This window comes from Camelus bactrianus, chromosome 1 (genome assembly GCF_048773025.1).
Source record: "Camelus bactrianus isolate YW-2024 breed Bactrian camel chromosome 1, ASM4877302v1, whole genome shotgun sequence".
Classification (NCBI taxonomy): domain Eukaryota; kingdom Metazoa; phylum Chordata; class Mammalia; order Artiodactyla; family Camelidae; genus Camelus; species Camelus bactrianus.
This window is the reverse complement of record NC_133539.1, coordinates 58636034-58658808: the sequence shown is the minus strand read 5'-3', so window position 1 is coordinate 58658808 and position 22775 is coordinate 58636034. Positions and strand designations below refer to the sequence as shown.

General features: G+C 34.5%; 1 protein-coding gene and 1 non-coding gene across 3 annotated transcripts in view; both read right to left on the bottom strand.

Annotated features, from left to right (window-relative positions):
• Positions 1–22775, bottom strand: part of SEC22A (SEC22 homolog A, vesicle trafficking protein) — a 58023-nt gene that overhangs the window by 19244 nt on the left and 16004 nt on the right. For both annotated transcript variants that reach the window (XM_010970912.3, XM_045507199.2), the window contains exons 3-5: positions 20187–20350; positions 18841–19035; positions 1959–2074 (exon numbers count right to left, since the gene is read on the bottom strand). In XM_010970912.3, coding sequence (XP_010969214.1) covers positions 1959–2074; positions 18841–19035; positions 20187–20350 — 475 coding nt within the window. The remainder of the gene's footprint in view (positions 1–1958; positions 2075–18840; positions 19036–20186; positions 20351–22775) is intronic.
• Positions 2316–2420, bottom strand: LOC123613091 (U6 spliceosomal RNA). Its single transcript, XR_006720442.1, has one exon. It is a non-coding gene; the product is annotated as a U6 spliceosomal RNA (small nuclear RNA).

Below are 22775 nucleotides of genomic sequence, written 5' to 3'. Positions count from 1 at the left end.
ATCAGTCTAGGAAGAGGAGGGATAAGATATGAGTGCCTGAAAAAAATCACCCGTTAAAAGGTTTTGTGAAATATGGACAGCTTTCCTCAATTTTAACTTACAAGTAATGTGGCCTAAACCACAGGTTCCCCAACTTATGTACTGTCTTCCAAGTCAGAGGTAGTAAGGCTCTGCTTCTCTCTACCCAGGCCTGCTCCTGCCCCTTATTTATTAATCTGCTCATTTCAAACAACCAGAGAATTTTTTTTAACAATAGAATTTTAACTTCAGAGTACCACATTCACAATTTTTGCCAACTTTAAATACTAATTATACCATTATTTATTAAGGTATTTCATAAAGGTCACTTTTTATTAAAATTAATTTCTTTTAAAAGGAAAATTTTATATCACTATCATTAATCGAAACTAGTATCCCTTACCAAAGAGACATTATACATTAATATACATTAAATACATTAACCCTTAAAACTAAAAATGTTTACCCTTCTACTACCTAGTCATCTGTTGTGTAGCCAGAGGTAAATGTGTCCTATACTTAGAGAAATACTCATCAAATCCACCTTTCTCCTTCATTTCATAAGCAATGAAGCTGACGACCAGAAAGTAAGGTGAGCTATTCAAGGTCATAGAACTAATCAGAAGCTGAGATGGAGCCAACCCTCCTTCTTTCTTCCACAAATAAAAATCAACTCTCCACATACCTATGCTACTCTTCTTTCCACTACATCACATTAAAAAAAAAAAAAGGCAAAGAGGACCTTTTTTATTAGCTTTTTCACTTGGCAGTCTCCAAATTGCCTTTGTTTTTCTTTTGGCAGGTTGTTTAACTGGCTCGAAACTGAACTCCTGCTGGAATAAAGCTGAACTGGCTACGGAACAGGGGCAGGAATGCCAATAGACAGTAGCCAGCTGTCCTGTGCCTGAAAGGGAAGAGGGGCTTTACCTAAAGGCCCAGGATCTTCTGGAAAGGAACTGGGAAGTCATGAGTAGACCCCAAACCCCCTCAAGGGACAGCTCAGTTGCCTGGAACCTGTAATGTTCTCTGCTATTAGTGTCACACAACTGAGGATATTCAGAAAGTACTCAGAATGGCACTCTCTTGCGTATTCCCCAAACTAACAGCAATTTAAAAACACAATATAAGGTGTCTTGAGCGGGTTTTTACAAATGATACTCTTAGCCTAATGCTGGCCCCCTCCCAAAAAAAAGAGAACTAATTTACAATGTGGAAGTGTCAAAAAAAAAAAATCTTCAGAGAAAAGTGGAAATAGGAAAAGGAAAGCTGAAATGTGCTTAACATTAAGAAAGGAAGTTTCAAAAGTTTACAAAAAGAATAAGAGAAAAAGTATATTCTGATAGCTGTAGTCTCTAGAAGAAACTCAACTGGAAAACAAAATAGTTGGCAATATCTGAAGAAAATGAGTGTTTTCACAGGTAGCCGCCAACAAAAACGAAAAAAGAGCAGATAAGTAGGACCACCCAGAGATAGGACAAAATCCTGTCCACAAACACCCTCTTCTTCCTTCTATTCCTCTCTGTCCACTCAGATCCTTCCTGGCCCAGCCCACCCCCCCTCCATGAGCTTCCTTCTCCCTCACAATGACTGCTCCCCTTCCAGACCTTCTGTACTTGACATTTACTTGTGGCCTTCTTTACCTCCCCAATTCAGCTCTGGGGTCTGAGACTGCAGAGCCCATGTCACACATACCTTGGTGTCCCCAGAATACCTCTAAACAATGCCTCCTGCAATGGAGATAATAAATAAGTATGTGCTAATTAAGCCAAAGAAGCCAACAAGAAACCTGTTTTTAGAGGGGAAACTAGAGTAGGTATAAAGAATACAAAATCTGACCATGCATTATAAGTTGTACTAATACCCAAATCAATTCAAATCAATCGTGTAACAAGTAGAATCAAAAGGCACAGTCACCTGAAATTGCAAAAATAGCACAGTACCTGCAGGAGACTTTCTATGGCATGAAAGCCTCGAATTAGATTCAGAGCTGCACATAAAAGACTAAGGATAAATGCCACAATCCCTGCCAGAGTTGCTGGTTTCAGCCTCTGGTGAGCTGAAAAATAAAACAAATAGTTAGAAATGAACATGAGTATCTCACATTAATACCTACACTTATGTAAAATGAAACTCACTGCTTAATTTAAATGGGTCAAATATAGACGAATCATCATAAAATTATTTAATATATGTATCTTAGTAATAAATATTTTTTAAAATGCAAAATGTCTGACAAGATGACAGCTTCATTCCCCTGAACTCAAGTTGAATTAACTTCTTTTTCTCTACTTTTTTTTTCAAATATGGGATGCTTCATGAATTTGCATGTCATCCTTGTGTAGGGGCCATGCTAATCTTCTCTGTATCTTTCCAATTTTAGTATATGTGCTGCCAAAGTGAACAGTTTTTCTCTACATTTTTAATAAAGACACCTAACTTGCATTTTGGGTACACAGTGCTAAGGAGTGCTCACATTTGGCAGTAAATCATATAGGAAAAAACCTAACTGCCTAAATATGTCTACCGTTTGCAAAGGTGACTTTGCTCAGAAACACACTGCATAATTCCTACTTTTTCTGAAAATGCTTAGAAAACATTTTTAAAGACAAACAGCTTGCTTTTAAGCAAAGTTCTCCCTTATCTGGGTTCCAGGGCCATAAATACCATGAGACAGATGTTAAAGCTCATATATAATAACTAATCTGAACTCTACAAGAGAATGGACTTTTATAGTTATGAGGTTCCTGGTCTCTGAAGACCACTTGAAGGTAAAAATACTAAAACACTAGCTGAAGTGACCGGTTTATTTTACAAACACATTCCCTTATCTGTCAGGGCTTCAGAGCATAAGACCTTTAGATATACAATAGCTTCCCTTCATCATCCTCCTGCAGTTAACAGAATTAACAATAGAGTCTAAATGAAAACACAAAACTAAATACATAATCAATCTAAACCTCAGAAAGGAGAGAGAGGGAAAGAGAGGACAACAGAACTACATTTAGATCGTTTTATTTAAATCACTGAAGTGTAAAAGCCCTAACAATGAAGTTAATGAGGTGGAACATTAATATAAGGAAGAGCTTAAATCTTTGCAACTTATATTCAGCCATTACAACGGAAAAGCTTCCCAGACAATTCACAAAAACCCATATTTCACAAAAAGTATTTATTCCTCAAGTTCAGTAGAAAATGCTAATATAGGATAACATTTTCTTCAGTTTCTTTTGTGCCCAAGGTGACTGCTTGGTCTCCCAATCAATTTCCTTGAGATTTTAATACGAAAATAAAAAACTAATTTCTTTGTAAAGTACCAATACCAAATTTTCTATCACTGGAGGAAAAAACAACCTCACAATCTAAAAATCTATCCAACTGGTTTACCAATCAGTCATGTTTTGCATCCCTCCCTCCCTACCTCTGCACCCTCTCTGAGCAGTATGTAAGGCGGAACTGTCCTCTAAGGAAAAAAGAAATCCTTAATATGGGCCTCAAGCATAAAGCCACTTGATAACTGAACAGATTATAGGAATAACACTTATAAAGTATACAAGTTTACCTTACCGAAGAATCCAAACAATATTTTGTATTATAATTAAAGAAACTTAAGCTTTTGATGGCCAAATAAGGGATGGCCATTTTTGTACTGTTGTTTTTGGGTTTATTTATTTATTTAGTGGGGAGTAATCAGGTTTATTAATTTATTCATTCATTGATTTATTTAATGGAGATACTGGTGATTGAACCCAGGACCTCGTGCATGCTAGGCATGCACTCTACTACTGAGCTATACCCTCCCCCCTGGATGGCCACTCTTGAGAGGAAAAATATTACCATTTTAATGTGTTGATCAATACCTATTTAAGAAATAAATACTATTCTATACAAATGAAATATCTGTACTAAGCTTCTAACACTTGCCTCTTGCCCTTGGAGTACTCTTTTATAGTGACACTATACCATTTATAAATTATTTCAAAATGACCAGAAACATTTTTAAGGCATGAAAACAAATGACAAGCCTCCTTTAACAAGGACAAGGCGTGCATTATGCTGAAGGACAGGCTGGAGCTATGCCAAATCACTGCGAGGGAAAATTCTCAAGTGGAGATTCTCCCACTCCCACCCCAACCCCGTTCCCAGGACCTGTGGGAATGGTTACCAAGAAAAAACTATCTGCACACAACATGAGGATGACACTTTGTAAAGACAAACTGAACAAGGTATTTAATCCATCTTAATGTATTATGTTATATATATATATTTTTATTCCAGTAAAACAGATTTTAGATCCACTGTTATCCACAAATGCTTACTTCACACTTCAGTTTGGCACTGTGATAGGTACTATGAGGTATACAGTGGATTTGGAACAGTAAGAAATGAAGAAATGAGAGGCAATGTAGAAAAGAATTATTTTGCTGAATCCAAAACAGTGTCACCTGGTCATTTTTTGTTTTGTTTTGCTATTACTGTCTTCTGCTACAATGATTTTAATTAGTCTCCTTGAGCCCAATAATAGCATTTTCATGACAAAATTAAATTTTTCATATATCAAGAATTAATGGAGAGTTTACAAAAGTTCCTTAAGAAGTAAGAGTAAATTCCTTGGAACTAAAAAGCTACTGGTTATAGTGAATTAATATATTTATTCAGCAAATACTTTCTGGCATGATTCTTTGTAAGATGCTGGGTTTTAGAGAATTGAAAAAATGAATTACACAATCTGTCCTCAAGGCATTTCTAGTTTTTAAAGGTAAACAGACAGATAAACACATGAAAGTCATAAGCATTCTAAACTAAAAGAATTAAGGAATTCTGAAGAGGAAAGATAAGTAGGGGAGAGGTGGTGACATAGGAATGGTAAGAGAATCAAGGAAGATCTTTAAAGATGGTTAAAATTTAGACAGATACAAATGGGAAGAACTGCATTTCATGCAGAGAAAAGCATCTGAGGAGCCTGGAGATGGAAATGGGAGAAGCAAATAATAACAGCATCAACAAAAACTACTACTACTCCTTCTACTAAACCTTCTAATAGTGGCTGCTCTCAACGTGCTTTATGTACATGATCTCATTTCATCCTTCCAAGAACCAACCCTATGCAGGAGACACTATAATAATCCCCAGGTTTTTCAGACAGGAAACTAAGGTTTAGAGGGATTGTGTAATTTGCCCAATTTGAGAAAAGAAACTGGGATTTAAATCTAGGTAACCTGACTCTAGAACTCACGCTCTTAACCACTTTGCTGTTGGGCACTGCTACTGGTTTTGTTTCACTTAAAAAGATGTTTATAAGAGTAGGAAGAAATAAGGACAGAAAGGAAGGCTATAAAGCAAATTAATTAACAGACAGTGTGAACTATGACGCTAAAAATTTATGGGCAAATTGGACAATGGGGAAACACAGAAGAGCAAGAAATTGCTGATTAAAGCTGTGCTTAAAAATATTTATTAGTGGGTTGTAAAGAGATAGAAAGTAGAGATAAATATTATTTTCTTACTGCCTTCTCACTAGGCATACACTGTCCCATTTAGCCTTCAAAATGGGGTACTTCATGAGGTAGGAATGACTAACTTCTGTGTCTGAATTTTCTCATCTATGAATTGAGGTTAAATAATTTGTTATAAGTCAGATAGCTAGTAAGTGCCATCTTCACAATTAGCACTTGGGTCTGAAAAGCCCATGCTCTTTCTACAATTCTGCACTAGGAAGTTCATGAGGGAGTCACTGCCAAAGACTGACTGAAATAAGGGCTGAATTAGGACAGTGACAGTAGAAACAGAGAAGAAAGAAGTTAGAGAGATTACAGGAGTAAAAACTATTAGACTTGGCAACTAACTAGATGTGGGACACAAAAGAGAAAAAAAATCAAGGAAAATGCCAAGGTTTGAAGTGTGGGTGACTGAAAAGATAAGGTGCTCTTACAGACCCAGTGGAAGAAATTCATGTTTGATTGAGAATGGGACATTTTAAACATATCAAACTTGAAGTGATGGTGAATCATGTTTAACAAGCAACTGAAGAATGTAAGAGCAGCAGGACTGAAGGAACATATGAGGTCTGCATGTGATGGGAAGGGTTTGGATGAGATTACAAAGGAAAGAAGTGGGCCAAGACAAATCTTTGGTAAACACTACCTGTACAGGGAGGAAGACGAGGCAGGGGAGACAGATGTAGAACAACGAGAAGAGTGAAGAGCCACAGAAGTCTAGGAAGGGGAGACCATCAAGAAGAAAGATGCAGCTTATGATGCCTGTAGACAGGCCAAAGACAATTTGAACTGAAAAAAAAAAAAAAAAAGATTTACTGATTAAGAGATCGGGTTTTGAACCTTTATAAAATAGTTTCAGAAGAGTGGTTGAAGGCAAAATTCAGCCTGTAAGAGGTTAAATAACTGATGAAGGTAAGAGATAGAAGCATAGTGAATACTAGTGCAGTTAAAGGAGAAAAAAAACAGGATGACAGCCTGACAGACATAACAGAATTGAAAACAAATTATTCTTCCCCTGTAATGGGGTGTAGAAGGGAGATTTTAATACATTTATGGGTGGAATAACAAAATTCAGTGAAGAATAGAAGAATCAAGAGAAAGGAAAAATAACTGGTGAAAAAGAGTACCAGAACATTCACGGTGAGTATCCAAAAAGATGGTACCATTCTAACCCTCAAACCCCATCATAATATAACAGTGCCTATGCTCTGAGTCAAAGTTCAGAAGGTACAGTCATTCAATTATGCCCAAATATCTGAAGAAAGAGGTTTTGGAACATAAGAGAGATTTTTCAGGTCAGTTCTATCTAAATGAGCATAATGTACTATTTAATTCTGACTAAATGAGACTACTCGTATGATACAAAAATACACTCTTCTTTTCATTATGAGGCCCTTCCTTGTCATCACCACCTGTCAAAAGCCTGCATGTCCTTCAAGGCTCCAAGAGCTAGAACTGTTACTTCCTTTTTACCTCTTTTGGAGCATGTATTACATTCTACCTTGTATTTTACATATTGGCTTTTATTTTCTTTTCCCATCTTGAAAGCGTATAATGTGCTTTATTATCTTTATAAAATGTCGAACCACATTTAGCATAATAGTCTGGAGAAAAAAAGCAATAAATACCTGTTAGATTGGTGTGTGTGTGTGTGTGTGTGTGTGTGTGTGTGTGTGTAAGAGAAACAGACCGGGAAATCTATCTCCCTTGCGGGGCACCAGGGAATATAGCAGCATTTTCAGTCAACTCACAAACTGTCTAGAAAATTACACAGATTGAAAAAAGGCTGATTAATCAAGTATTTATCCTAAAAACAGAAGCATCAAAGAAACTGAGGAAAGTACATTAAGTTCAGGGTTTGTGAAGTTTTTTTAAAAAAATAAAAGGATATAAAATTTAAAATATTAACAATATTAAATGCTGGTGAGGATACAGAGCAATCAAAACTCTCATACATTGCTTGCGAAAATATAAAATGGTACAACTACTTTAGAAAACTGGCAGTTTCATAAAACGTTAAACATGCACCTAATCTTTGATCTAGCAATTCCATTTCTAATACTTACTCAAGAGAAATGAAAACAAATGTCAGCAAAAGATGAAAGTTTTAATAGATTTATTTATAATAACCCAAAACTGGAAACAAGCTAATGCCCAATGTTCATCCACACTGGATAAACTGTAGTATGTTCATACAATGACTATTACTCGGCAATAAAAAGGAACAATTTACAGAGATGTGCAAAATACATGTGACATTGTGTTAAGCAAAAAAAGCTGAACACAAGAACCATACTATATAATCTTGTTTATATAAAGTACTAAAACAAATAAAACTGACTTAAAGTGAAAAAAATCTGAACAATGGCTGTCTGGAGTAGGGCAGAGATTGGGAAGGGACACAAAGGAACTTTCTGGGGAGATGGAAATGGTCTATATTGTGATAGAAGCATGTACTAATTATGGTTTTTTTAAACTCTATATTGACAGAGTAAATCTTGGGGCCTTGCTGACATCAAAGGAGTGCCTCTCCCCAGCCTATCTAATCCCTAGAGACAGCAAACAATCCATCTGCAAGAGTGCCTTTCCTAAGCAAAAGCCCCTAATCCAGAGCGCACACTCCTAACTACCTGCTCTATGACATTCTCACACTCAGGGACACTGTTCTCCTGCCAGAATCACCCTAGGGTCAGGTATCAGACAAAGAGACAGCCCTATGTCCCACTGCTCACTGAAAGTATTCAAACTAGCCAATCCTAAACCTACTTACTCTGCCTCTCCAGTTCCTTCCTGGGGAAATCACAATAAAGGCTCTTGCCCACATTTCCCTCCTGCTCCTTTGCCTCCTGTCACTGGTACTTCCCCATGTGGCTGCTGGTGGTGTGCTCTCTTTTCTTGAGATCCATGAGTATGATAAACTATCTTTGCAATGGCAGTTGCCTCCTAATCTGTTGGCCTTGCCATAACTGAGTAATAATAAAATCTGTATTTTTGAAACAGAGTGTGGTTTATACAACTGTATCCATTTGTTGAAACCATACAGCAAAGATGTGTGCATTTCAGCACGTGCAAATTTCCCTTAAAAAAGAAAGACTTGTGGGAGGTGCAAACTACTGGGTATAAGATAGGCTCGATGATGTATTTATTATACAACACGGGGAATATAGCCAATATTGTGTAATAACTGTAAATGGAAAGTAACCTTTAAAAATTGTGTAAAAAATAAATTAAGAAAAAGAAAAAACTAAAAATTATCAAGTGGATGAGTGGGGAGTGGGTGGAGGTATAGAGGAAACAAGAATGTCAAAATGTTATTACAGTTGGGTGATGGATACATAGGGTTAATTACACTATTTTATTTACTTTATGTTTAAATTTTTCCATAAAAAAGTGTTTAAAAAATAAAACAAAAAAAGTAAAAGTAGGACTTAGTATGTAACATATTGACCCCAGCAGAACATCTGTAGACTTCAGAAAATAATAATATGGAAAAAATAATAATATGGAAAAAAAAATTCATGCCAGACTGTGGGGAGACAGGTCACAAGATTAGGAAGAGAAAAAAAAAGTCAAGAAACACAAGAAAAAGAAATAAAAAGTAAGATATTGTAATAGAGGGAAAGGTCTGCAAAATAATGCTTATCAAATAACTATTAACCAGATTTCAAAATAAAGTAAATAATTTTAATTAGGAAAGAAAACTGTAAAACAGGAAAATATATTTAAACTGGGAAACTACAGAAAATATTATGCAGGCTTGGTCTGAATTAAAAGCAAATAAAGTTAATATTAAAATAATTTCTAATCATGAATTATCTTTAAAACTTCTCTTTCTTAAAGCTTTTCTTTCTCTTTCTTAAAACAATAACAAATCCCAGATTCTCCCCATTTTCCAAGTATCTCCTATTTGGTGATCCAGGTTAACACTGCAATCTACAGCTCAGAGTGGAGACTTACAGAAATGAAGTAACACATGGAGTTTCCTACAGAGCCTGCTTCCTAGTAGGTCAAGTTGGACCTCTACCCCCAAATGAAGGTAATTCTCCTGAATCCTAAGTGTGTATATTAACGGACAGATACTCTTAGCAATTGCCAGATCTGTGGAATGGTTAAAACTATCAGAAAAGGAAAGTCCAAAGGAAGTCTTGAGGCTCACTCAACCCAAATATCATCAAAATGTTAATCCCTAGGGTGAACTGCAGAGAATGGTGCCACCATCCAAGGCTTATTTAAAAAGATGCAGGGATAGTGATTCCTACCATACTCCTTTTAACTCTCCAATTTGTCTCCAAAATGGATGCATCTTAGAGAATGACAACAGATTACTGTAGGTTCCAACTGCACATGCTTTTTCAGATGCAGTCTCCATGTGGAACAAATCAATTAACTCCCTGGCATGTAGGTACCAATTTTCAAACACTTTTTTCACTATCCTAAAAAACAGAGAAAATCAGAAGCATTTTGCTTTTACCTAACAGAGATATCAGTACATTTACAGTTGATATTGCCACTAGGTTATATCAACTCTGTGCCAGTGGTTAGTCTATAGCAGAGGCTGGCAAATCCAGCCTAGCACCCATTTTTGTAAATAAAGTTTTATTGCAACACAGCATCACCTTTTTTACATATTGCCTATGGTTGTTTTCATACTACACAGGACAGCTGAGTAGTTGTAACAAATACCATATGGTCTATAAAACCTAAAATATTTACTGTCCGGGCTTTCCAGAAAAAGTTTGCTGCCTCTTGGCTTACAGGGACCTAATATCTTAATACCTCATAGAACACTATATTAATCTACTTCACTGATGACTTTATGCTCATAGGACCTAAAGAACAAACAGTATATGCCTTAGGTTAGATAACCTGGGATGATACATATATGCCAGAGAGTGAAAAGTAATTACAAAATTATAGAAGCCTACCACCTCAGTCAAGTTTCTGGTGTTTAATGGTCTAGAGTACACTGAAAGTAAAGATCAAGTTTCATCTTGCAACCCATACCACTAAGAAAAGATACACTGCTTAGTATGCCTTACTAGATTTATGTATGCTGCTCCAGTAGGTTTATTAAATGACAATGGTTGAGGAGGGCCGAAAGCAACAAGAAGGATCTAGGCTTCAATACAGGACATTATGACACTCTGTTTGTATGAGCCATGGATCCAATGGTGATCAAAATATCTGTGGAAAATAGGGATGATGTTTTCAGCCTGTAGCAAACCTGGAAAGAAGAATCATAAAAGAGGCTCCGGGGTTTTGAAGCAGTGACATGGCCCTTAGGCAAAAACTGTTTTCATTTTGAGAAGTAGTTCTTGGTTGCTTGTTAGCCACAGCAGAACCTAGTGGCCCTACCACAAATACCAGATATATATGATAAAGCCCAAAGCAACCATAAAAACAAACAAATGAAACAATGAGGCATAATAAGCCAAAAAAGAACAGAAAATGGCTCAAAACTTACCAATACAAACAAAGGCAGAAAAAGAGAAAAGTGATCAAAACAAACAGAAAACAAATAGCCAAGATGGTAGATTTAAACCCAACCATATCAATAATCACATTAAATGTAAATGGTCTAAATACCTAAATAAAAAGGCAGATTGGATTTTCTAATTGGATTTCTTTTCAAAAGACCCAACTGCATGCTACTTTTAGATGAAACCAGTTTCAATACAGACACCAAAAGGTTAAAAGAAAAAAGATAGTAAAAGACGTATCATTCCAACACTAATTTTAAAAAAAGAAGATGTAATAGCTATATTAATAAAGTAGATTTCAGAGCCAAGAATATGACTATACAGAAGGTAATTCAAAGTGACAAAGGAGTATATGTACCAAGAAAACAAAACAATCCTAAATATTTATAAGATTTAAGATATACAAAATAAAAATAGCCCTAAAGGAGAAAAACAAATTCACAAATATAGTCAGAAATTTCAACACCCCTTTCTCAATAATTGATAAAAGTACAGAAAATCAAAAAGATACAAAAGACTTGAACAACATCAACCAACTTGATCTAAATGATATTTATCATTAATATTGATATTGGGTGACCATCTATCCAATAATAGTAGAATATACATTCTTTTCAAATGAATGCAGAAAAATGACTAAGACCTTATTTTGGGGGAATAAAATAGATCACAATAAATGTAAAAATGTTAAAGTCATACAAAATTTGGTATCTGGCCACAATGGAATTAAATTTGAAATCAATAACAGAAAGATATCTGGAAAATCTCTAAATATTTAAAACTATGTTATACATACCTAACAAACCCATAGATCATGAAAGAAGTCAAAAGGAAAATTAAAAAGCATTTTGAACAGAATGAAAGTGAAAATACAATCCATTAAAATGTATGAAATGTAGCTACATCAATATTCAGCGGGAAATACAAAGTACCAAATGCCTGTATTAGAAAAGAAAATTCTGAAACAAATGACCTCAACTTCCACCTTAATAACTAGAAAAAGAAAAGCACTTAAACCCTAAGGAAGCATAAGAGAGGGAGTAATAAAGATCAGAACATAAATCATGAAAGAGAAAACAAAAACAATAAAAAAAAGAAAGCAAAAGCTGGTTCTTTAAAAAAATCAATAAAAATTATAAACTCTAATAAGACTGATGCCAAACCTTATGCAAAAAAATTAAATAACTTAGATGAAATGGACAGATTCCTTAAAAGAAACAAACTGCTAAAACTCACTCAGGAAGAAACAGATAACTTGAATAACCCTATATTCACCAAGTAAATTGATTTGTAGTTAAAAACCTTCTCAAAAAGAAAACTTGAAGCTAGAAAGGCTTCACTGTACTAAATACTTAAAGAAGAAGAAATAAAAATTAGACAGAAACATTTCTCAATTTTTGAAGAGGGAATATCTCCCCAATTTATTCTATGAGGCCGGCTTTATCCCAATAGCAAAACCAGACAATAGCATCACAAAAGAGGAAAATTACGAACCAATTCCCTCATGAACACAGATACAAAATATCTTAACAAAATTTTAGCAAATTAGATCTGACAATATATAAACAGGATAATACATAATGACCCAGAGGGTTTATGACAGAACTACAAGGTGGATTTAACATTTGAAAAGCAATCAAGTAATTTACCACATAAAAACTTTAAAAAGAAAAACCATACCATCATCTCAATAAACGCAGACAAAGCATTTGACAGGAAACAACTTCAGTTTCTATGAAACAACTCATCAAACTGGGAATATAAGGGAATTTTCTCAACCTGGTAAAAAGGCATCAATACAAACTCTTAAGTTAACATCATATTTAACTGTTTAAGACTGAATGTTTTCCCTGCTAAGATCAGAATCAGGAACAATGCAAGGATATCCACTTTTAATACTTAATTCTTTCTGGTCACTTCTGTTAAGCATAGAATTCTGTTTGCAGTTATTTTCTTTTATCCTTTAGAAGATATCATTCCCCTGGATTGATACCTGTCCCCTGGCTTCCATGATTCCTGAGATCGTGGGTGGGTGGGTGTGGGTGTGTGTGTGTGTTTCTAATGATTTGCATTCACATAGTCTAGTCTATTCAAGAGCCTCTTACTTATGATTATTTGCCATTCTATTTTCAAAATCTTGCTGTAGACATAACTTGAAGGTTGTGAGGCTATTTCTTCCAGGAAATGTATCTGTTTGCTTCTGTCAGGATCTTTGGAGCAAAGCACTGTGTAATCAGCTCAATCCAATTTTAGAGACCAATATGATTCAAAACTAAGCTGCAGTACTGAAAAAGTCTGTCTATTTTGCATTCCTGTCTACCCATATTCCTAGAGTGCAGACATGCAAGATCCTAACCCAAAGCTGAAGGGTTGCTCATGAGATTCACCATCTTGGTGAGTCCTGCTCTCTAATCCCAGTCTCCCTAGTCTTGAGAGGCTGTCAGTAGTTCCCTCCAGAACTGGTGAAAGTCTCAAAGGGAAAAATAGCATCCAAACATTGGGCTCATCTCCCTGAGCCTCCATCCTCCTCTGTATCCTGGTAACTCCTAGTAATTTTGTTGGATCTCCAAGGACTTCAGGAAGATTATATTTTAGATTGAATTCTATATTATACCTATATATTCTATAGAATACATACATTCCATTTAGCTTTTCTACATGTATTTTGTGGGACTATTGGTCTGAATTACCTATTCCACAATTACTGGAAGTCTTCAAAGTAATAACCCTTTCATTTATTACTGATTTTAAAAATTAAAATATAATCCAAAAACAGTAATTCACCCTTCTAAAGTGTACAATTCAGAAGTTTTTAGTATATTCAGAGTTGTACAACCATCATCATCATCCAATTCCACAACATTTTTTTCATCCAAAAAAGAAACCTCATAACCATCAGTAGTCACTGTCTACTTTTCTCCAGCTCCCGTCAACCTCTAATATACTTTCTGTCTCTATGGATTTGCCTATTCTGGACACTTTGTATAAATGGAATCACAAATATGTGACCTTTTGTATCTGGCTTCCTTCATGTGGCATAACATTTTAAACTTCATTCATGTTGTACAATGTATCAGTACTTCATTCCCTTTTATTGCTTAGTAATATTCCATTGTATGAATATATCATATTTTGTCTATTCATTCATCAGTTGATGGACATTTGGGTTATTTCCACTTTTTAGGTGTTACAAATATTCACGTACACATTTTTGTTTACGCATATATTTTCAATTTCTGGGGTATATATCTGGAAGTAGAATTGCCAGGTCATATGGTAACTCTGTTTACCCTTCAGAGAACTTCCAAACTATTTTCCAAAGCAGCTGCACCATTTTACAACCCCATCAGCAATGTAAGAAGATTCCAATTTCTCCACAACCTTGCTTATGCTTGCTATGTCTGTCTTTTTTATTACAGCCATCCCAGTGGATGTGAAGTGCTATCTCCTTATCATTTTGCTTTGCATTTTACTAATGACTAATAATCTTGAGCATGTTTTCATATGCTAGTCAGCTGCATATCTTCTTTGTAGAAATGTATCTTCAAATCCTTTTCTCATTTTAAAATTGGATTGTCTTGAGTTGTGTTACTTGTATATCCTGGACATGAGTCCCTTAGAAGATATATGATTTGCAAATATTTTCTCCATGTCTAGGAATTGTCCTTTCACTTTCTTGATGGTGTCTATTGAAGAACAAAATTTTAAATTCTAATGAAATCCACCTTATCTATTTTTTTCATTGTATTTTCAGTGTCAAATCTGAAAAAAAATTGCCTAATACAAAGCCACAAAGATTTACACCTATGTTTTCTTCCACGAGCTTTATAGTCTTAGCTGTTAAATTAGGTCTTTGATCCATTTTGAGTTAGTTTTAATATATTTTGTGAGGTAGGGGTCTAACATTTTTCTTTTGCATGTGGACATCCACTTGTCCCTGTATCATTTGCTGAAAAGACTATTCTTTCACCATTGCTTTGGCATCCTTGTTAAAAATGAATTGATCAAAATGTAAGGGTTTCTTTCTGTACTCTCAATCCTATTCTGTTGATCTATATGTGTATCCTTATGAAAACTGCATAGTCTTGATTACCTAGCTTGGAAGTAAGTTTGGAAGAGTGAGCCCTCCAACTTTGTTCTTTTTCAAGATTATTTTGACTATTCTTGGTCACTTGTATTTCCATATGAATTTAAGGATCAGCTTGTGAATTTCTGGGAAAAAAAAAAAAAGACCACAGGAATTTTCATAGAGATTTCACTGAATCTATCAACTGAGGAGTAGAGCCATTATAATACTGTTTTCTAATTCATGAACACAAGGTCTACTTTACTTTCCATTAATTTAGATCTTCTTTAACTTCTTACTATGGTTTTGTAGTTTTCAGCATATGGGATTTTTTCCTTTTTTTCAGTTGCAAATGACAGAAAGTATAATCTGTCTTGTTCTGGCCAGCAGTTGCTAAGATTTTCTTAATTACATTTTCAGATTGTTCATTGCTAGTATTTAGAATACAACTGATTTGTGTATTTTGATCTTGTATCCTACAATCTTGTTAGATGCATCAGTTTAATACGTTTTTAGGGGATTATTTAGGATTTTCATATGAGAATAGTTATTTTCTCTCTGCAATCTAGATGCCTTTTTTTCTTTTCCTTGCTTAACTGCCCTGACTAGAACCTCCAGTAAAATGCTGAATAGAAGCAGTAACAGCAGACATCCTTGCCTTGTTCCTGATCTTAAGGGAAAGTATCTGGTCTTTCATCATTAAGTATGAGGTTAGCTGTGGGGTTTTGTGGATACCTTTTATCAGGCTGAGGAAGTTCCTTTCTATTTCTAGTTTGTTGAGTGTTTTTATCATAAAAGGCTGTTGGATTAGTCAAAAGCTTTTTCTTCATCTATTGAGATGATCATGTGGGTTTTTTAAATTCTACTGATACTGTGTATCACAATTGGTTTTCAGATGCTAAACCAACCTTGCAGCACTGGAATAAATCCCAATTGGCCATGGTGTATAATAGTTTTTATATGTTGCTGGATTTGGTTTTCTAGTATTTTGTTGAGGATTTTCGTGTCCATATTCATAAAAGATGTTGGTCTGTAGTTTTCTTGTGATGTCTTTATTTGGTTTTGGTACTAGGATAAGACTGCCCTCATAAAATGAGGTGAAAAGTATTCCTTCTCTTCTATTTTTGGGAACAGTTTGTAAAGAATTGGTTAATTCTTTAACTATCTGACAAAACTCACCAGTGAAGCCATTGGATGTGGAATTTTCTTTGTGAGTAGTTTTTTATTACTAATTTAATCTCTATTCTTGTTGTAAGTCTATTCAGATTGTCTATTTCTTCTTGAGTTAATTTCTGTAGTTTGTGTATTTCTAAGAATTTGTCCATCTCATCAAAGTTTTATAACTCATTTGCATACAATTATTCATAGAATTCCTTTAAAATCCTATATTCTGTAAGGTTAGTATAACGTCCCCTCTTTCATTTCTGATTCTTGCAATTTCTTTTTTTCTTGGTCTATCTAGCTAAAGGTTTGTAAACTGTGTTAATCTTTTCAAAGAACCAGCTTTTGATTCCATTGATTTTCCTCTATTGTTTTTCTACTTCCTATTTCATTTATTTCTGCTTCAATCTTTATTATCCCCTTCTTTCTATTTGCTTTAGGTTTAACATTTTTCTTTTAATGTCATTTGCAGCAACATGGATGGATCTGGAGATAGTCTAAGTAAGTCAGAAAGAGAAAGAAAAATACCATATGGTATCACTCATGTGGAATCCAAAAAAAGAAAAAAAAAAGACACTAATGAATTAACCTACAAAACAGAAACAGACTCATAGACATAGTAAATCATCTTCTGGTTACTGGAGGGTAAGCAGGTGGGAAGGGATAAAGTTTGGGTCTTGGTTTCAAGCATTAAGAACTTCCTTTAGTACTTCCTTAGGGTGAGTCTGTCAGCAATAAATTCTCTCATCTTTTGGTTAACTGAAAATATCTTTATTTCACCTTCTTTTTGAAAGATAGCTTTGCTAGACAGAGGATTCTTGGTTGAGGTTTCTTTTTTTCCCCCTTTGAATATTTTGAATGTTATCCCACCAACTTCTTGCTTCCATTGTTTCTGTTGAGAATCCAGTTGTCAATCTTGTTGTGATTCCCTTGTAAGTGACAAGTTGTTTTTTTCTTTCTGCTTTCAAGATTTTCTCGTATTTGTCTTTCAGCATTTTTAATATGATTCACCTATTTGTGGAATTTCAAGTTGAATACATGTAAGAGATCCTTACGTGTAGATACATATATCCTACTTGGAGTTCCTTGAGCTTCCTGGAGGAATAAGTGGAAACTCTTTAGCCATTATTTCTTCAAATACTTTTTCTGCTCCTTTCTCTCCTTTTCTTCTGATACTCCCATCATGCATATAGTGCCCCACATTTTTCTGAAGTTCTGTTCTTTTTTTTTTCCATTCATTTTTCTCTGTTTTTGAATTACATAATCTCTATTGATCTATCTTCAAGTTTGCTAACTCTTCAGCCATTTCAAATCCACCGTTGAGCCCAACTAGTGAATTTTTTTTTCAGTTGTACTTTTCAAATCCAGAATTTCCATTTGGTCCTTTTTCCTTATAATTTCTATCTCTTATTACTACTATGTGATATGACATCATCATCATACCTTCCTTACTTCTTTAATCATGGTTTCCTTTAGTTCTCTGAAGATAAACATAATGGCTACTTTGAAGTCTTTGTTAAATTTGACATCAGATCACTCTTACAGCCAATTTCTTTTGCCTGCCTTACCCCCTCACTCTCCCCAATGTATGAATTACACTTTCCTCTTCTTTTGCATGTTCTGTAAATTTTTTTGTTAGAAACTGGACATTTTAGGTAACATATTTTAGCAACTCTGGGTACTAATCCACTTCCTCTCCCCCAGGGTTTGCTATTGTTATTTGTTTGTTTACTTGTTTCCTGACTAGCTGGACTATTTTAGTGAAATCTGCTTCCCCTTTTCTCCCATAATTTGTATTAATCAAGCCAAATATGAAGTGTTGTGTTCAGCCCTGAATGTCACATTGGAAGAATACTAACAAAAGTATATACAGAGGAAGCTTCCAGGATGGGGAGGGTTTCAAAACACCACAGACAAAAAGGCTAAGGGAACTAAGGCCATTTTATAGGAAGCAAATCAGATTAATAGGATAGAAAGGACACAGAATTGCTGACTTCAAAGTTCTGGTACAGCTGAAGAGCAGGAGGGAGAGGTCAAAGAAATTAGACAAATGTAGGCATTACAGAGAATAGATTTTAGCTCAAAACAGAAGAAAGAATTTTTTAAATGAGCGTCAACAACAGCATATACTACCTTAGAAAATAACAAGAGTTCTGCTTTTAAATAGAAATTTTCAACACGTCACAACTATTGAGGATGGTATTCCTTGTTTAAGAGGGAGGTTTGAGTAGATAATCACATTTTCTGTGACAGTCAAGAACCCTGACTTTGAATGTAGCCATTTTTACACAACGCAAAGCACTTTACATGCCTCCAGGTATATATTACAATAAACTATTATTCTTTTTTAGAAAAATGTATACAAAGAAACCTTTTTAAATGTTTCCCTAGCAAAGAGTTCCTTTGTGACTGTTGTTTAAAAGTATTTTTTTGATCAGTCACATATCTGAGAGATTACTATATAAAATACTGGGAGAAAGGATTACTTTGAATTTCTACATTCTCTCATATATCTGCTTTAAAATTTTTAAATAATTAAATTTTAGAGTAAAGTGTTTTTAAGAGTTCCTCAGTCTTAGAAAAAAAAATTTCAATGAAGTAATTGAGATCCAGAACTCACCGGAAGAAATCTTACCAGCACCTTTATAGTCAACAGAAAATGCTGATGTGACTCCATTGGCTGACCCCAGTTCACCCATGGAAATTTGATAAGGGGGCCTCAGCTTGATTTCCATCTGCATATCACATAGATTTATCTTTGTTGAAAGAGACCTGGGATTATTATATCGCTGCTTGGTCCTCTGAATGAAGTTATCTATGTAAAATAAAAAATAAATTTCCTTGCAGTCATTCGTTAATTAAATCACTTGAGAGTATGATGTTTATGGATAGAAAATTTTGCAATAAACAGTTTAATTTGTTACTCCAAACTGTTCAATTTGTCATGGAACGTCCTAATATTATTTGTGTTTAATGGTTAATATATCATGGCGTCATCAGTTTTTCTCACCAGAATTTATACTCTAGAAATTAATAATTGTAAATAAACTAGGGTTTTAACATCACATGACAGTGAGAGTATTTCTATTATATCCACTTCAAGGAATTACTTTGAACTTCTACAAAAAACCCAAAAACAGCTCCCTTTAAATTTAAATCAAAGTCTTAATTTTTATAGGGGTTCTAATCTCATAAACATAAGTCTGTCAGTATTTATCAGTTGTAATTACATTAAAACATACACTATAAATTGCATGTTCATATAAATCTGTTTTCTTATGTATTGCTTATACCACTAGAATATATGTTTTAAAGAATAAACTTAATGAAATCAATAAAAGACACTTCCTAAGTATCTTCCAATTTTATTTTCACTATTTACAACCTGGATTTACTTTTTTTTTTCCTTCTACATCAGGAGTCAAGCAAACTAATGTCCACAGGCCAAATCTAGCCTGCTGATTTTTGTTAATAAAATTTTATCAGAATATAACTATACTCATTCATTTATTCATTGCAAATGGCTGCTTTCAAGCTGTAATAGCAGGAGCTGAGTAGCTGTGACAGAGACTATATGATCCTTAAAGCCTAAAATTGTATTATCCTGTCCTTTCCAACAAATGTTTGCCACCCTTTGTTCTACATTAAGCAGCCTGAAAATATTATCACATAAACGCAAAACTCTGAATCTCTGGCTTATAAGTTTGTCATTGAGAAACTGTCCTCCGGGATTAATTCTTTGTGTAAGTAATCACAATCTCCTACACAGCTCAAATACAATTTTTCTAATAGGCACCTAAATGAAGAAGTTGTCATAATTTACAGACCATTTGTCAAACTGTTCTATCAAAATCAAGGCAGCTGAATTTTCTGTTTTCCCTTTGCCCCTCAGTATTAGATGAGAAATTGCTTATGATTGGATGGAGACAGGATAATGAAAAGGAAAAAAAAAAATCAGTCCCTTACCAAATTCAATGAAACAGTATGGTCTGACAGCAGTATTTGTCTTCATCACGTTATAAGTAGTAATGAACTCCTTCTGAAGCTCATCCAGGAAAGAGAAGGCCAGAACATTTGGGTAATTTTCAGTGCACAACATCATGTAGCTCACTCCCAGAGAGCTAATAAAACTACAGTGTAAAAAACATTGGATTTAAAATTTCAAATGTAATCAAGGTAATTCGTTGCTTCACAAGACTGGCTCTATTTACCATAAACTGCTGCTACAGAGGCAATAAAGATATTAACATTTATTACATACTTCAGCAAAAAAATTAAAGGAACCAAAATATAATACTATTTTCAGTTATGGCTTAAAAACAGTAGACCAAAAGATGGAATGTACCTAGTGAGGGACACATACTATGGTTCAGTTATTTATCACTTGGAGTAGAAAACAAGGGAAAGAACATACAAATATATAAAAGTTACAGATACCTTAAGATTTCAACTCTTCAACCTAGTAGAATTTAACACTGTTTGAATCAAGGACTTTTTGGTTCTAATGAAAGTTATGGACACTCTGCCCAGAAAAAAGAAAAAACAACACAGAACTTGGCATATAATTTCAAGGTGATTATTGACCTCCTGAAGTCATCCACTGACCCCAGCATCAAATCCTCTCTTCACATAATAATGAACTGCAAATCATTGTGGGTAGGGGGAGAGTTTATGCATTCATAATAACAAATAAAAGGGAAGAACGGAAGACTCTTGTTCATAGCAGAATGCCAACTGGTAAATGGGGAGACAGTGCTAGAATTGGAAAAATCTACACTTTGCAACCAACATAGTAAAAATTGGATCAAGCAAAGATAATCAATGGATGTCAAATCTAGGTGGATATTTTGGTGAGGAGCAGGAAATTTTGCATGGTGTCTTCTCGTGGATTGCTTATTGGCCACAAGGGGAAAATATTTATTATATAGTAGAAACTAGGCAAAACCTTGACCAAGGATACTCTAACATCACTAATGAAGGGCAGATTGGCTTCCTGTGCCTCCAGATGCAATATCTTCAGTAAGACATATCAGCTATGTAGTATTCTGGCTTAGAACGCATAATCTGAATCTAATCATGAAGGAATATCAGAATGATCAAAATTCTGTTTTCTTTAAAGTGAAGAGAAGGCTGTATTCTTTAAAAATCTCAATGTTGTTTAAAAAAAAAAAAGGCTGTGGAAATGTTTCTGATCATAGGAGGCCAAAGAGACACAAGTGACAGGGAAGGAATAGCTCAGTGGTAGAGAATGTGCTTAGCATGCATCCTGGGTTCAATCCCCAGTATGTACCTCCTCTTTAAATAAATAAATAAATAAATAAATAAATAAATAAATAAACAAACAAACAAACAAACAAACAAACCTAATTACCTCCTCCCCTAAAAAATAAGTAAAATAAGTATATATTAAAAATAAAGACACAACTGCATGTAATACCTAACCTTAGTCTGGATCCTGTGCCGGGGGGGGGGAAATGTTTATTATAAAGGACATTCCTGGGTCAATTGACAAAAATGGAAAATAGGCAGATTAGGTAAAAACATGGTATCAATATTACATTTACTAGACCTGATGACTGTACAATAGTTACATAAGAGAATATCCCTAATTTTAGGAAATTACTTTGAAGTAGTAGGAATAAAGGGGCACAGTATTTGTAAGTTTCTTCAAATAACAGATAAAAATAAATCAGATAGATAGGTAGGTAGGTAGATAAAACAATAAAGCAAATGGTGTAAAATGTTAATAAAACATGAGCCTGGGAACAGGTATTATTTGTAATTTTCTTATTTGTATAACTTTTCTGAAAGTTTGAAATTATTTCTAAATAAGACATTAAAAATTAAAATAAAAAGCTTCTACTTTAGCAATAAAATGTTTAAATTAACCACCTTCTATTGAAAAAAAACTTTCTAAAATAAAGTATATACTTTCCTATAATAAGCAGAGCATGGAACACAAACTGACCCTTTTTAATAAGTCATTTAAACATTCTTTTATAGTACTGTCAATCAACAGGTAGATCACAGGTAGCAAACAGCACACAGACTATAACTCCCACTCCTGTGCCAGACACTGCTAATCTATCACAGCAACTTCTACTGCTAAACCCTGATCCATGTTAGAGTCCTTCCTTCCCTTTTTTCTCTAATAATGTAGAAGCAGAATTTATTATTTTTAATTTAACCTTTAGAATAAATATATTCACATGACTCAAATTTTAACAATGAAAAATGAAAGGAAATACTATACTTAAAGTGTCCTACCCTCACCTCTGCTCACAGATACGGAGTTCTCTGTCCCTCAAGCAACTCATGTTATTGTTAACTTCATGTGTATCCTTCCAGTGAGATTTTATACATATGCAAATAAATAAACATATATCTTTCTTTCTTAAAAAAAAATCAGCCCAGGCAGCCAAATAATGTGGAGTTGGCACCTATTAATCTTCAATTATTAATGATGTGGGATATACTGCTAGTGAAACTGTGCTGATCTTAAGCTTCTGGAATAACCTGGAATTCCTTTTCTGAAGTTCCACTTAATACATAGTC